General features: G+C 46.9%; 1 protein-coding gene across 2 annotated transcripts in view; it reads right to left on the bottom strand.

The window, feature by feature from the left end:
- Positions 1-13,162, bottom strand: part of SPOCK1 (SPARC (osteonectin), cwcv and kazal like domains proteoglycan 1) — a 430,304-nt gene that overhangs the window by 99,804 nt on the left and 317,338 nt on the right. For both annotated transcript variants that reach the window (XM_036424283.2, XM_036424282.2), the window contains one exon: positions 12,012-12,138. In XM_036424283.2, the coding sequence (XP_036280176.1) occupies positions 12,012-12,138 (127 nt within the window). The remainder of the gene's footprint in view (positions 1-12,011; positions 12,139-13,162) is intronic.

Here is a 13,162-nt window from a genome sequence, read left to right as displayed (position 1 = left end):
GCTGTTACCATATCTAATGTCAGTCCATAATCAATTTTTTCTGAAAGTCCCCAAACACTTTTTTCTTTTTAAATGTTGATCACTTGGTTCCAATTTGGACTCAACCAGTGTTCAAATCCCCCTTAGTGGCTGTGTCTCCCACTTCACCTCCCATGCAGAAACTGGGTCCATTTCCTGCACCTTCCCACCTCCAATCCATTCAATTCTGAATTTGTCTGTTTGCCTCTGTGTGGCCTCCTGTAATGGATTTCTCTACCCCTGCACATCCTGTAAATGGAAATTAGAGCTGTAGGCTTGATTAGGTGTAAGTTTGACTCCTGGCAAAACTATTTCACACATCTACAAAGCACAGGAATCGCTGTGTGCTCCCCGTCCATGACACCGGGGGACAAATGACACCTGCTGCCCACTTATGCGATTCTAAGATTCACCAGGGGGCTCAGGTGGAAACCAGCCTGAAGTTCATCAACCTTTTGTCTAATGACTTCATCCTGTGTGATTGTTATCTCCATCAGCTATGTCATTAGAGGCTAACAGCAGCGATTCCTCAATTCTATCATTACTTCTGCATTTGTTAGCTACACTCCTGTAAAGAATCCCCCTATTGAACAGGGCTTTGGGTTACCCAGAAATATGGTTTGAACAGACATAATATATGTTTACTTGGTTTTAATTGCAAAATTTAGGATAAGGAGTTGGTGCTCTGGTTTGTGTCCTGTGGTGAAGGGTGTACATGTGTTTTTTTTCCCATTAAAATGCACTGTTAATGATTCTATTTCTCATTTCTAGAAATTCCAGATGGATCTGGTATTTCTGATAGTATATCATTCATTCATTATTTGAGTTTTAAACTGTCCTTTTAATAAAGATTTGAACACTTGACTAATTTAAATTCTGTACCTGAAAGTCCATCTCAAGTTCTTGGGGGTCTCATTGTGCTCTTTACTGCCTGAGCTTCTCTTGCTCATGGTGGCTTATTTCCTTCTGTACTATAAGGAATTATAAGTCATTTTGTCAGGGTTTTGAGGGAAACCTGTGAAGTTTGAGTTAACTGTTCAGGCCTCCAAAGAGGACTTACACCTTCTTCTTCCAAGGAGCCTGCTGCATCCCCCTCCCAGAACCACTCTAAGTCCCTTAGCCGGCTTCAGGTCTACAAAGACTATAAACCGGAACCACATAGTGGTTCATAGCACAGCACAGAGCCACTACCTGCTCTGATTGATTTACATCTGTGTCCTACATAGGTCATTAAATGTTTCGTGTACCACCTTTGTCCTATATGAAAGAGTGCAAGTTCTCCATTAAAACATTTTATAGGTGACCTTTCTCTCTCTAACCAGAGTCCAAGCTGAAATTGACAAGCATTCTTGACAGCTTTCTTTACTAACTGGCAGATTTTCTTTTTAAAAAACTCAAGCTCACCCTTTAACTCAGGGCAAACACGATGAAGGTTTTAGACTTATGGGTGAGGTCTCAGCTCCAGATGCCCACCCGTAAGGACTTGAGGCATTGTCTGCAGCGCGCAGGCAGCTGTTACCCCAAAGCCTACTGGTTAGAGCAGCCCACCCTCTCCTTCTCCATCCCCCACCTGTGGTCAGTATCCACCCTGGTCTTCCCTCTCCCCACCCCCCAATCAGGGACGTCCCTTTCATCGCAAGCTCAGCAATTTGAAAGGACGTTTATTGTATCTAGGAATTCTGTATCACAGTTTATCTACAGACAATTCCAATGTGGTACAATAAAGCCTCAGCAGAACTACGTAACCCGGTGCTCCTGCAGCTCAGGGGGAAGAAATGGCCTCACTGGGCATGAGAGCTCATGGAGGCATCATTGAGATGATGTTTAGGCTGAGCCTTGAAGTTGAAATCCCCGGAATACTCCTTTTAGATGGGGGTGGGGATGGATGTGGGTCAGAGGCTCAATCCATTCTATCCAGTTACGGGCATTAAAATGCACAAGCCCTAGCTGACTTGGCTCAGTGGATAAAGCGTCGGCCCGTGGACTGAAGGTTCACGGGTTTGATCCTGCTCAAGGGCATATGCCTGGGTTGCAAGCTCGATCCTCAGTAGGGGGCGTGCAGGAGGAAGCTTATCAATGATTCTCTCTCATCATTGGTGTTTTTATCTCTCTCGCCCTCTCCCTTCCTCTCTGAAATCAATAAAAATATATATTTTTAAAAATGCACAAAAAGCAGTGTGTCCTCTGCACTCCACCTCCACCGTGATTTGGTGCCAGGGGGATGGGCTGTGCTGGTGTGGTACAGGGGCCATGTGGCTGATCTGGAGAGTGTCCAGCAGGAAACATGCAAGACAATGTGTGAGATGGAGCCGATCGTGCTCAGAACCACTTTGGGGGCATCCCACCCCCACTCACATAGTATCACCTATTGGCCTCACTACCAAGAGAGGAGAAATGAAATAAAACCATATGATCACTCTGGTCAGGCTCCCTGATTCCCACAGCTCTGGTCTCTTGTCTGGCCACCAAGTGCAGCCCGTCTTCGGGGATGTGCGGATTCCAAAGCATCCTCAGTGCCTTTGGATGAGAACTGGACAAAGTTGCTCTTTCAGACACAGCATCTTCCCTGCTGCTGAAGGTCCGCTGTTCTGAGTAACTCCTGCACAGAGCCAAGCTTCTGAGGAAAACCACCCTTGGACAAACAGCATTTTGGTTCCATGTAAATATTCCAAAATGTTTCATTTGGTTTATAAATAAAAAACAGCAACAAAAATGACAACTTGCTCTGGGAAAAGCGAGAGGATCATTAACGCCATTTTTCTCACTATGCAGTTTCTATGTCAATTCTTGTAAAGGAGAACTCAGCTAATATTCCCTCATTCACTCATATAACATACAGGTCCTAGTCTTGCGCCCATAAAATGAGACAGCTTCTGTGAGCACTGTCCATATCTGGTGATGAAAGGTTCTCTGCGATAATGTCCCAAGGAGGTCTGACTGTGCCCTTTTGAGCAGTGTGCCAAGAGGGAATATTCTATTTGTTTCCTTTAAAGAAAAACAAAAGCAACATGACCACGAGCTTAATGAAGCCTGTTTGTAATGACTTAATTAGATTTTTAGCACTGTGCATATTCATTCTGGCCAGGGACCTCTCTGTCTTCCACAGCATTGGTCAGAGAGATCTCGTATGCATTGCAATCTCACCTGATCCTTAATTTCATCTCCTTGATGAGGTGAGGAGGAGCATCACTGTGCTCAGGTAATTGCTTTATCAAATGGTTTAATTGTGCATTCAACAGAACCGACAGCAAGGAGGTTATTCTTCCCAATGTGTTTTTAACAAAAGCGTTAACTAATTACATGGCATTCTACTCAGGGCATTTAAGAAAACGAAATGAAAACCTATTCTTCAAATCTTGGTTAAATGCATGTTTGCATATAGGACATGGAAATAAGTGGTAGAATAATTAGCTGAATTGCTTTCTGCTGCTCTAACTTCATAGCTAATCTGCATGTTGAAAGAAGTCTGTACAAATTCTGCATTTTCACCACGGACGGTGTTTGAACATCTGCGCGTTCTGAAAATGTCACAATAACCATTCTGCCTGAAAGTTTATCCTTGGGAGCCAAAAAGACTATGTTCCAAGAAGAAATAAATGCTTAATAGAACCAAGGACAGATGTGCCCCACAATCAGAAGGAAATATTTCAACATCCAAATGTTTTTTTTTTTTTTTAAATTCGGAATTAAAACGATGCTGAATCTACTGTATTTTAGATGAACTTTCTCTTTAAATGGGTAATTAATACATTTGCTACACACTGGTCATACATGCCCCTCGATGCCTGTCATTCGGAGAAACGGCATGCCTTATAGGTCCAAGCCAGCATCATTTGCCTTAGGGCCTTTCATGAGGCTAGTCAACAGTATTTTATATTTTAGGTGATTATGTTTTTAAAATTCTCCTCAGTCCAGGAAATACTGTTTCCCTTCCTCTTATTCTGGTAAAAAAAAAAAAAAAAAAATACTACCCTGAATCACACAGTAAAGGCAAAGGGTTAAGAGGTGACCATGGTCTTTGATTAAAGGATTAACACATGATTTAGAAAGAGACCATTAGAATCCATTCCTGGCATTGAGACACAGACTCTGGCAAATCTCTTTGGAGTTTCTAGGTTAGGAGCACATGAATGTGGGGCTGTCAAAATCCATATTCTCCGCCAAGGGGAGAAAGCCTCTTTGCAGAAGGAAAGCACGCACCAAGCAGAGACAGAGAAAAAGGAATGGAGTGTTGTCAACACTGAATGCCCCCTTTTTTCCCGGGGGCCTGCCTTCCCCAGTGTGCTTTCTAGCTTTATGTGCCAGTAAATCTTCGCTTTGGAATTCAGCTAAGTTTGGGTTATATTTTTGTCACTTGAAATCAAAAGCATCCTGATGGCACAGCTGGCACGTTGCATTCCTCTTCAGACGGCTTTTCACTCATGGAAGGAAAGGCTGTGATTCTAAGCCAGACAGACCCAGTTCAAGCAGCTGTTCTGCTACTCACGACCTGCACTGACCTCGGAAAGGCTGTGTATCTTCCGTTTCCTCATCCTTAGGACTAATGACAGACCTTCCTCATGGCTTTGTTGTGAGAATTAGATGGGATAGAGGAAATAAAATACACTTGGCACTTAGCGCAGTCATAGTACCTGATGTGTGTTCAGTAATTAGGTACTGTGGATCAGTAATTAGTATTGTTGTTGTCATTAAAATTATTATTATGATGGGGACTGCTAAATATCCCCAATACCCACTCTATCCTCCCTTTAATAACAGAACTCTCAAATTTAGTTGGGCACATAGGTTCTCAGTATAAAAAAAAACTACATTTTCCAGCTTCCCTTGCAGCTTGGGGTAACCTCATGATTAAGTAGTACTCAGTAAGATGTGGGCCGAAGTGCCCATGGTGACTTCTGGACAGTGCCTTTTTCCTCTCTCCCTACCTGCTGCCCTCCTTCCCTCCCTCCCTTCCTTCTTTCCTTCCTTCCCGCTGGTAGAACACAACAGCCATCTTGGACCCAGACACAGAAGCTTCACAATTCCAATTGCTGAGAGTGATCGGAGCTAAAAGGATCCTGGTCACTGACAGTCTACAGGCAGCGTCTCTGGGCTGCTTGTCTTTGGAATATCTACATGAGAGATATAAATAAAACTTTATCCTGTTTAAGATTCTGTTTCATTTGGGCTTTTGTTATAGCAAACAGAACCTATAATAATACACAATTAATATTTTAAATATTATTTATACTTGTTCTTCCCAGAAACCCCATGAAGAAGACTAAAAGGATGATAATGAAACTAGGATAATAACTCCGTTGAAACAAATAGTTGAGGGTTTTCATAGTATGACTACCAGCTCTCATTATCGAATAATATTTGGCTACCCCAGGCTGAGGGAAGGAGGTTGAAAATGAACAAGCCCTCAGGGGAAAAGGCAGGGTTGGGGTATCAGCCATGGGAGATTTGTCCTCAAATCCCAAACGGTTTAATGTATGAAACAAAAGTGCTTAGCATTGGTTAGATGACACTGAGTATTTCCCCAAAGTCCTAGTACCTCTTTTGTTGGCTTTTTCTAAATAACAAAAAATCAAAAGAATGAAATCTACTACCTGACTTGTGCTCTGTGGACACAGAACGCCATTCTCCTACTGCCTGAGAGCACAGGGATGCATTGGGACTTTTGCTACTTCCTGTCCCTCACAGGACTGCTCAGACCAGAGCACCAGTGACTCCCCAGACCGCTGCTAGTCCTCTCAATCCTGGGTGGTTATATTGCCATTGTTCCCCACTCTCCTGGGCACATGTGCAAATGTAAGCCTCTTGTCTACACCTTCCAGTCACTTCATTTTCTGCTTCTCGGAAGCCAGGCCCTCACCCATGAGCCATTTGCAAGTGGAGACAATTCTCACCCAGCAGGAGGCAGAGCTGTCTACAAATATCCCAGGAAATATACTGACAGCCTCAACTCTGCCAAAAAAAAAGCAAAGAGCAGCCACACATAAAGCCCTCCCACGCCTGTCACAGTCACGGGGCCCCGGAAGTCTGGGGGTGGGGGATGGAGAAATCACACTGAGCTGGAAGCTAACCCGAGACGCCTTACAAATCCATGCCCTGGACTTGCTCTAACCAGAGCATGGATTTGTAAGCCTGCTCATGGGAAACACGGCCAACAGAGACTCTGTTTGCCAAGAACTTCAAACATGACCTTTACTTGGTAGCCATTGTTGGAAACTATTAAGATGACTCTGGAAATAATATAATTTGCAGCGACAATATGTTGGAAGAAATACCAGCCCTGTAGAGTGAGCCCCCCCCCTCCCCAGCCCGCTGCGTGCACGCGCAGAAGAGCATTCTCCTCCGCAGCAGTTCTTAACTGCATCTCTCCTCTGTGTCTAGACACAAATGATCCATTTGCTAATTGTTTAACGGCAATTAAGGAAGTAAACGTTGTGGGGAGGGGCGGGAGAAGACGGGTATTTGCATGCTTATTTTCTAATTACCAACAGCCAGGCTAATGGCCGAGAACAGGGCTGGTTCTCAGGGCTCCAGCTGTCTGTCCTCTGAGAGCCCCCTTCTTCAGAGGTCAGGCTGGGCACCCTGGGCTTCTGGGTGGGAAATGAGCAATCCTGGCCCTCACACCTGAGCTGTGGTTGGGTAGGTGCAGATGGGGAAAGACAATGAAGTCCTCTTGAAAGAGACTGAGTGGTGAGAGACCAGTGGGGCCAGGGCTGGAGCAGCAGGGACCTCCACCCCTGCTCCTCTGAGCTTCCAGGACCCCAGCGCCTCTCCTGGTCTGCTCACACTTCCCAGAACAGCTTTCCATCTGGAGAGAAGGCTAAAGCTGCCCACCTGAAGTCTGGGCTGGCCAGATTCTAGTCAGCAGCAGCAACTTCCGCTGCTTACAGACAAAATTAGAAGTTGGCAGCCAGGACCAGGACCCCAGAGCTTCCATCTCTCCGTGTGGCTAATGGGAGAGAAAGGCACGGCGTTCCCAGATGACAGGTCCCAGCTGGTTCCCATGGAGGCCACAAGCTGTTGTCAGGCGGATTCGAAATTCCCACTAGGACTGGGACGGTGAAGAAGCCCTTCTGCTGAGCTCAGAGATGACATAACTTTCTATATTTAAATTCAGCCCCGAGATCAGCTCCGGTTTCCTGAGTGCCTCTTTAGACTGTTTTCAATTCATCTCTGCAAACGTGATGCAAATCCTGGCCTGGCTCCCCTCACAGGCTCCTCACAGTCACCCTGCCTCTAGGCCTGCCCCCAACCTCGGCCACTGTGCAGTCAGTCTAGGTCCATTAAAAATATAAATGCCTAATAGCGTCCCTGAAGCTCTTAGTGTCAAGTCCAAATCCTCATGTGGCTTTCAAGGCCCTGTAGAAAGGGATCCCGATTTCTTTTCTAGCCTCATTTCTGTAGCTAGTCAACCACCTGCCCCCAATCCACACGGGACCCCACCATAATGACACTGTCATGGTTCCCTCAAGGGAACATGCTTCCTTTCATCTCATCAGCCCCCTTTTCCTTGGGATGAATGAGCTGCCCTACCTTCTCCTTGACTCTTCCTCTGGTTGATTCCTTTCAGCCTTAAGATTTCAACTGAATCATCACTTCCTCTAGGAAGAATCACCATTTCTTCTAGAAGACCACGGGAGATGAGGGAGCCCTGCTCTGTGTCCTGCAGCACCCCAAGTGCCCCTATTCTGATGAAAAGAGATTGCATTTCAACTTGTCCAATTTCTTTGAAAGTAGCATGAAAATGGGGACTTTTTCTCTTTTGCCCCTTATCACATCCTCAGTACTCAGTGCAATGCATGACACAGAGTAAGGCAGACTCAACCACCATGTACTGAGTGTCTGGACTACCTACTTCATTTTTCCTGGCAGGAGAATGTGACATCAGGGACAGTTAAATGACCAGAGTGATCCTTACTGCCTAGAATCAACGCCAAGTGGCAGCATCTCTGTCACATTCTCAGGCCGGCTGCGGCACTAGCCTACACTTCTCTATTCCCAGCGGGGGGTTTCTGTTCCTTATCTTTTATGGGTTATACTTTATAGAGTCTCAATAAACATTTATTGCCATGTAACATATACTCCTTCATCTCAGTACTGTGTGTTCTGATCCACTTTACCTCTCATCCTGGGGGAGTCATGGGGCTCTGAATGGTGGCTGGTGCCGGTCCTGGTAAAACCCTGGTACTGACTGAGGGTCCTAAAACATCCCCCAGTTCCAGAAGCAGAAGGAAAGCTAGTCTGATGAGACCCAAGGACAAAGAGTAGCATCGAGGACAGAGCTGGGGCTCAGGCTCCCTCCTGCTCCTGATGGTGCTCCCACGGCCTCTGGACCATCTGTGAAAGGGCAAACACGTCGTCTGGGAACTATGATCATTTATTACAGGCGCCAGGTCCTTGCTGATGGGACTGGGCTGCAATATACTTCTGCCAACACGAACTCTTGTGAATCTGACATAATATCAAATCGCCACGCTTCATGGTCTCATCTGACCCCACGGACACAGAAAAGGCCCTGACTGTAAAGGATGGAAAGGTATCTTCATTGATAGTTAACTCATTTACTCTTTTAACTGACCACTGACTGATGGTCCTCAAAAGCTTTGTCTGTGAGGTTAAAATGTCCCCTTAAAACTTCCATAACGAAGTGGTCATGGATTTAGGGGCAATATCGAAATCACCCAATAAGAAACCCAACCAGAGGGAAACACTCCCCCTTGGAAGGAAGCCACATTGAATGCCATGGGAGTTAGAACTGTCCCGGGCTTCTGAGGTCTGGAGCAGTCAGTGGATGCCTTTTGATCAAGTCATATTTGATTCATTACTTTAGGTAAAAGAGAATGCCAACCTAGAAGTTCATAAAAGACAGAAACTAGGGAACTAATGCCAAAACCCAGCACCAACAGTGTTTTCCCTCCGTCACCTTCTCCCACTTTTTAACTTCAAACAGAAGTGGGTGAGATCCAGACAGGAGATATGGGTGCCACTGTCTTTGGCTCTCTGGGCCTCAGTATACCCATATGGAGAATGGGGAGAAGGACACTACAGTTTCTGATGAGAAGGCTTTAGGTTTTTTTCTTTTGCTTCAGGAACAGGCGGCAGCGAGCAGCTCTTGGGATTTGAGGACTCAGGCTGGTGTAGGAATTCAAGGACACTAGAGGAACAGCAGGCTATGCAAGGAGGGCCTTCGAGGGCTCTGCCCTTCTGGAAGTCACTGCTCTTCAAAAGATTCAGGAGTCACTGCAAAGGACTCTTCCACATCCTGACCTGCCTCTTACACAAGCCATTTAACAGTATCTGTAAATAGGCAGCCTCTCTAACACAAAAAGCCAACTTTCCAGCCCAGACTGAGGGGGCCCTGACCAGTGAGACTTTCCAAAGACATTCCCTGGGCAACTGACAGTATTTGAAGCCACATCTGATGGGTTCCACGTCAGATGGGTTCCACGTCTGATGGGTTCCACATCTGATGGGTTACCCTTGCTCCTTGTAGCTCAGGGGCCATAGGATGCTGGCATTCTAAGCTCCTTCTGTGAACAAGGGACAGGCAAGCGAGCAGGGTTTTGCTGGGGCTTGATGCGTGACATGCCGCTTGCCCAAACAGCCCTCATCACTCACTGACATTTCATGGCTCGTCCCCAATCACAGGCTGGAGGATCAGACAGTTTACTCTGGAGCTGGAGGGAATAATTTGAGCAGCACATGCTGGATCTTCACAGAGAGAACCACTGCAAGGCGCCTCTGACTCTCTGCCCGAACCCCAGGCTGGGTGTTTAGCTAAGCAACTTGGCTCCTTGATGGGGATGGCTTATTTTTCTCAATCGCTAAGCCCTCATCAGTCCGTTCACTCAAATCCCTAATGGGTTGCACAGACCAGAATCTTGCTTTTCCTTCTCAGCTAGTGTCCTGGTGGTCCAGTCTTGTCCATGATCTAATTAAGCACCCACTGTGTGCTATGTCTTGTGAAGCACCCACTGTGTGTTGCGTCCTGTGTCTAGTTAAGGTGGTAACTGACATGGTGTCTCCCTCTAGGATCTTGCGTTCTTAAGGCAGACATGGGCAAGAAGTAACAAATGTTTCATGAGCCTGGCATTCCTCAACTGTCTGCTCACCTTCAGCTTTGGCTAAATGTCTCCTCCCTGTCCACCTTACCTCATGTGCCTCTCTAGAGCCTCACCGCTAGTCACGTAGGTATCTTTCAGTTCTTCAAGCACATCATCCTGCCTGAGAACTTTGACTCATGCTATTTCTCTCTCTGGAACATTCTAGGTCCCCCTTCCCCCCCTTCACCTCTATTTTAAGGTCACCCACTCAGAGAGCCCTTCCCTCGCCATCCCCTATAACACAGGCCTCTCTTGCTCTCACTCTCAGCGCCAAGCTCATTTCCTTTTCAATACTAACCCAAATTTGAAATTACTCATTTGCTTGTTTTCTGACTTTTTCTGACTTATCTTTTGTGTCTCCTCTACCAGACTATAACCTCCGATGGTGTCTGTCTCGTTCCCACTGCCCCTCACCATGGTCTGCACAGTGCCCGGAACAACTCACTACTGAACAAATGAAGGGAGGGTTTTTCTATGGTAAGTCATTATGGAATAGAAAGGCCAAAGGCTAGAGAGCTTTGTTAGTAACGACGAAGGGTCTGCTTAGTTCTAGCAGCAAGAGGAAAACCATCCAAGCATGGTAAGCGGGGGAGACACATGACAGACATTTAGTACAGAATTACACAGCCCCTTCGATCATGTGGAATGGACTTTGGGGGCAGGGGAAGGGCAAACTAGAGGTAAACAGATTTATTAGGAGGCACCTGTGAAAACTGAAGACCTCCCTACGCAGTGTAGTTCCTGGATCAGCAGCAGGGACCTCGCCTGGTGTGTGTTAGAAATGCAGGCTCTCAGGCCGCATGCCAGCCCTACTGCATCATCACTGCGCTTCAGCAGCACCCCGGGAGGCTGTGCACACCTGAAAGCTGGGCTGCAGGTGAGAGACCATGGTGGCCGGATCTGTCTTTGGAGTGGGGGACAGAACTGATTCATCAATGCCCCCGTAAATCCAGTCAGTGCCCCTCGTAAATCAAATATTCCAAAGCACCAGGTTGGGGCTGACTTATGTTTGTTGACTACAAGAACAAATAAGCAAACTTTTGTCCATTCTGTAGTTTCCTTTTCTTTAACTCAGTATCCCAGTGAGACTACCCATTCCCCACACAAATGGGCAACTTTACCCCAAGGAGAGAGTCCGAAGTTCTGAGAAGGAAATGTTGCTTCCTTCCTTTCTTATGATAACATCCCTTCCCCCGCTGCTCGGAGGGCCTATTGCAGGAGCCCAAATGAAATGCCCCTCATCTGTGAGACTTTCCCTGTCCTTCCCAGGAGAACAAATAGATCCACTGGATCCCTGTTTCCCTTTTCTATGAAACACCTTTTGTTTCCATAGGTCTGCGTTATAATGGCCCGTCCACACTTGCCCTCCCCATTACACTGCAAGCCCCTGAGGTTCTGAGAACGGAACAATGGCCGGAGCCCCAGGGCCTGGTGCAGGGCTGGATGACATCTAGATGTGCCAGAGACACAGCAGAAGCATGTGTTGATGTCACACTCCTCCCGTCACTGTGCTGTCCTCTGGGCAGCATCCCGGACTGCCCTCATGTCTTTGTTCTTATTAGCCGAGCTGAGCTGCATGGCTTGCATCTGTGGCACAGCTTGCTCTCTCTCACCGTTCCCAGGAAGCTCCCCTGGGTTCACCTCAGGATCACATCCACTCTCAGAATCCCCTTCCCCTTGGCCCTTGACCCCATCTCCCTCACACCAGGACACAGGAGGTAATATTCCTATCTCACTTGTCTCTTTGACAGTCTGTTCACGTGGAAGCTTCTCAAGGACAAGGCCTCACGTCGCAAGGAGCTTCACAGGGCGAAGCCAGTCTGGGCGTGGAGACCCGTCAGAACCAGCAGACATGGAGTATTTCTCACAACAAAGGAGACAAAGGTGACTGACCTTGGATGTGTAGGTGTGGCCATCAGAGCCGCAGACCATGGCTGACTGTGCGGTTGGGCAGGGTTTGCACTTGACCAGATTCGAAGGTCCCGCCCAGTGTTTGTGGGCCACAGTCCCCTTCTTTTGCCTGAGGATGGAAAAAAAAGGAGATAAGTAAATGAAAGCTCCCATACTCATGGTTCTTTCCTCCAAGTACCTGGATAAAGACCAAATAACTAAAAGGGCTGGCCAAGAAGTCAGCACTTCCATTTGTCCCAACTCACTGGTGGGGGCAGGAGACTGACTGCTCCAAAAGCTTAGGTCCAACCCACCAGATGGACCGGGAAGGCGATGTGGTCATTAAAATGTTGTAAAACATCACTTCCTGATGTGAAAAGCCACTGGCAACACATCGCAAAGAACAAGGAAGGAGTGTGGGTCCATCCGCTCACCAGCCCCCAGCGCAGGGCATATCACAGGTGCCTGGAAACAGCACCCAAAGCCTCGGACTCCTCCGGGGCTGACCAGCAGCTTTCCAGCGGGATGACACACAGGTGGCTCAGCAAGCATCTCCACTAGAACTGCATCCCCAAACGCAGCCAATGACTTCATCACAGCTGTGGAAAACCATCTCTGGATACATTTTGAAGCAATTTTAGTCCAGCTTCCAATGTGCCATTTGATAGAGGCTCTGAGATGATGTCACTTTCAAGTACAAAAATAACCACAATTCTAGTCTTTCATGCCAGTTCCAGCCTCCCATCGTCACCTTTGTCATAACGATGCATGGTGCTGGTAGGATGGCTTGTGTCCACGGAAGGAGCCCCATCCCTTCTCACAAACCATTGGAAGAAAGGCTGCGGAGACCGCCACCCTGATTCTCTTACTTGAAACTGCTAGGAGGGACTCTCATCACCGTGGGCCTGTGTTTTGGGTACAGGACAAGTGTCTGTGGACTGTCAGGCTATGACTATGCCCTTGAAGTGCTTTACACAGATAGTCCTGAATGACTGTTAATGCTTAGGCTCTGGAGTTGGAAAACACCTCTCTGTCTGAAATAAATACATCTATTATTTGCATTTCTAAATGGATATGAGGTTTCCTATTATCCTTTGCCAAACACTATGTAGACTTCCAGGTTTGTTCTGGACTACTGAAGAAGTCAGGGTGGG

Source organism: Pipistrellus kuhlii, unplaced genomic scaffold (genome assembly GCF_014108245.1).
Source record: "Pipistrellus kuhlii isolate mPipKuh1 unplaced genomic scaffold, mPipKuh1.p scaffold_m20_p_8, whole genome shotgun sequence".
Classification (NCBI taxonomy): Eukaryota; Metazoa; Chordata; class Mammalia; order Chiroptera; family Vespertilionidae; genus Pipistrellus; species Pipistrellus kuhlii.
The sequence above is the reverse complement of the archived record's forward strand: the minus strand, read 5'-3'. Positions and strand labels throughout refer to the sequence as shown.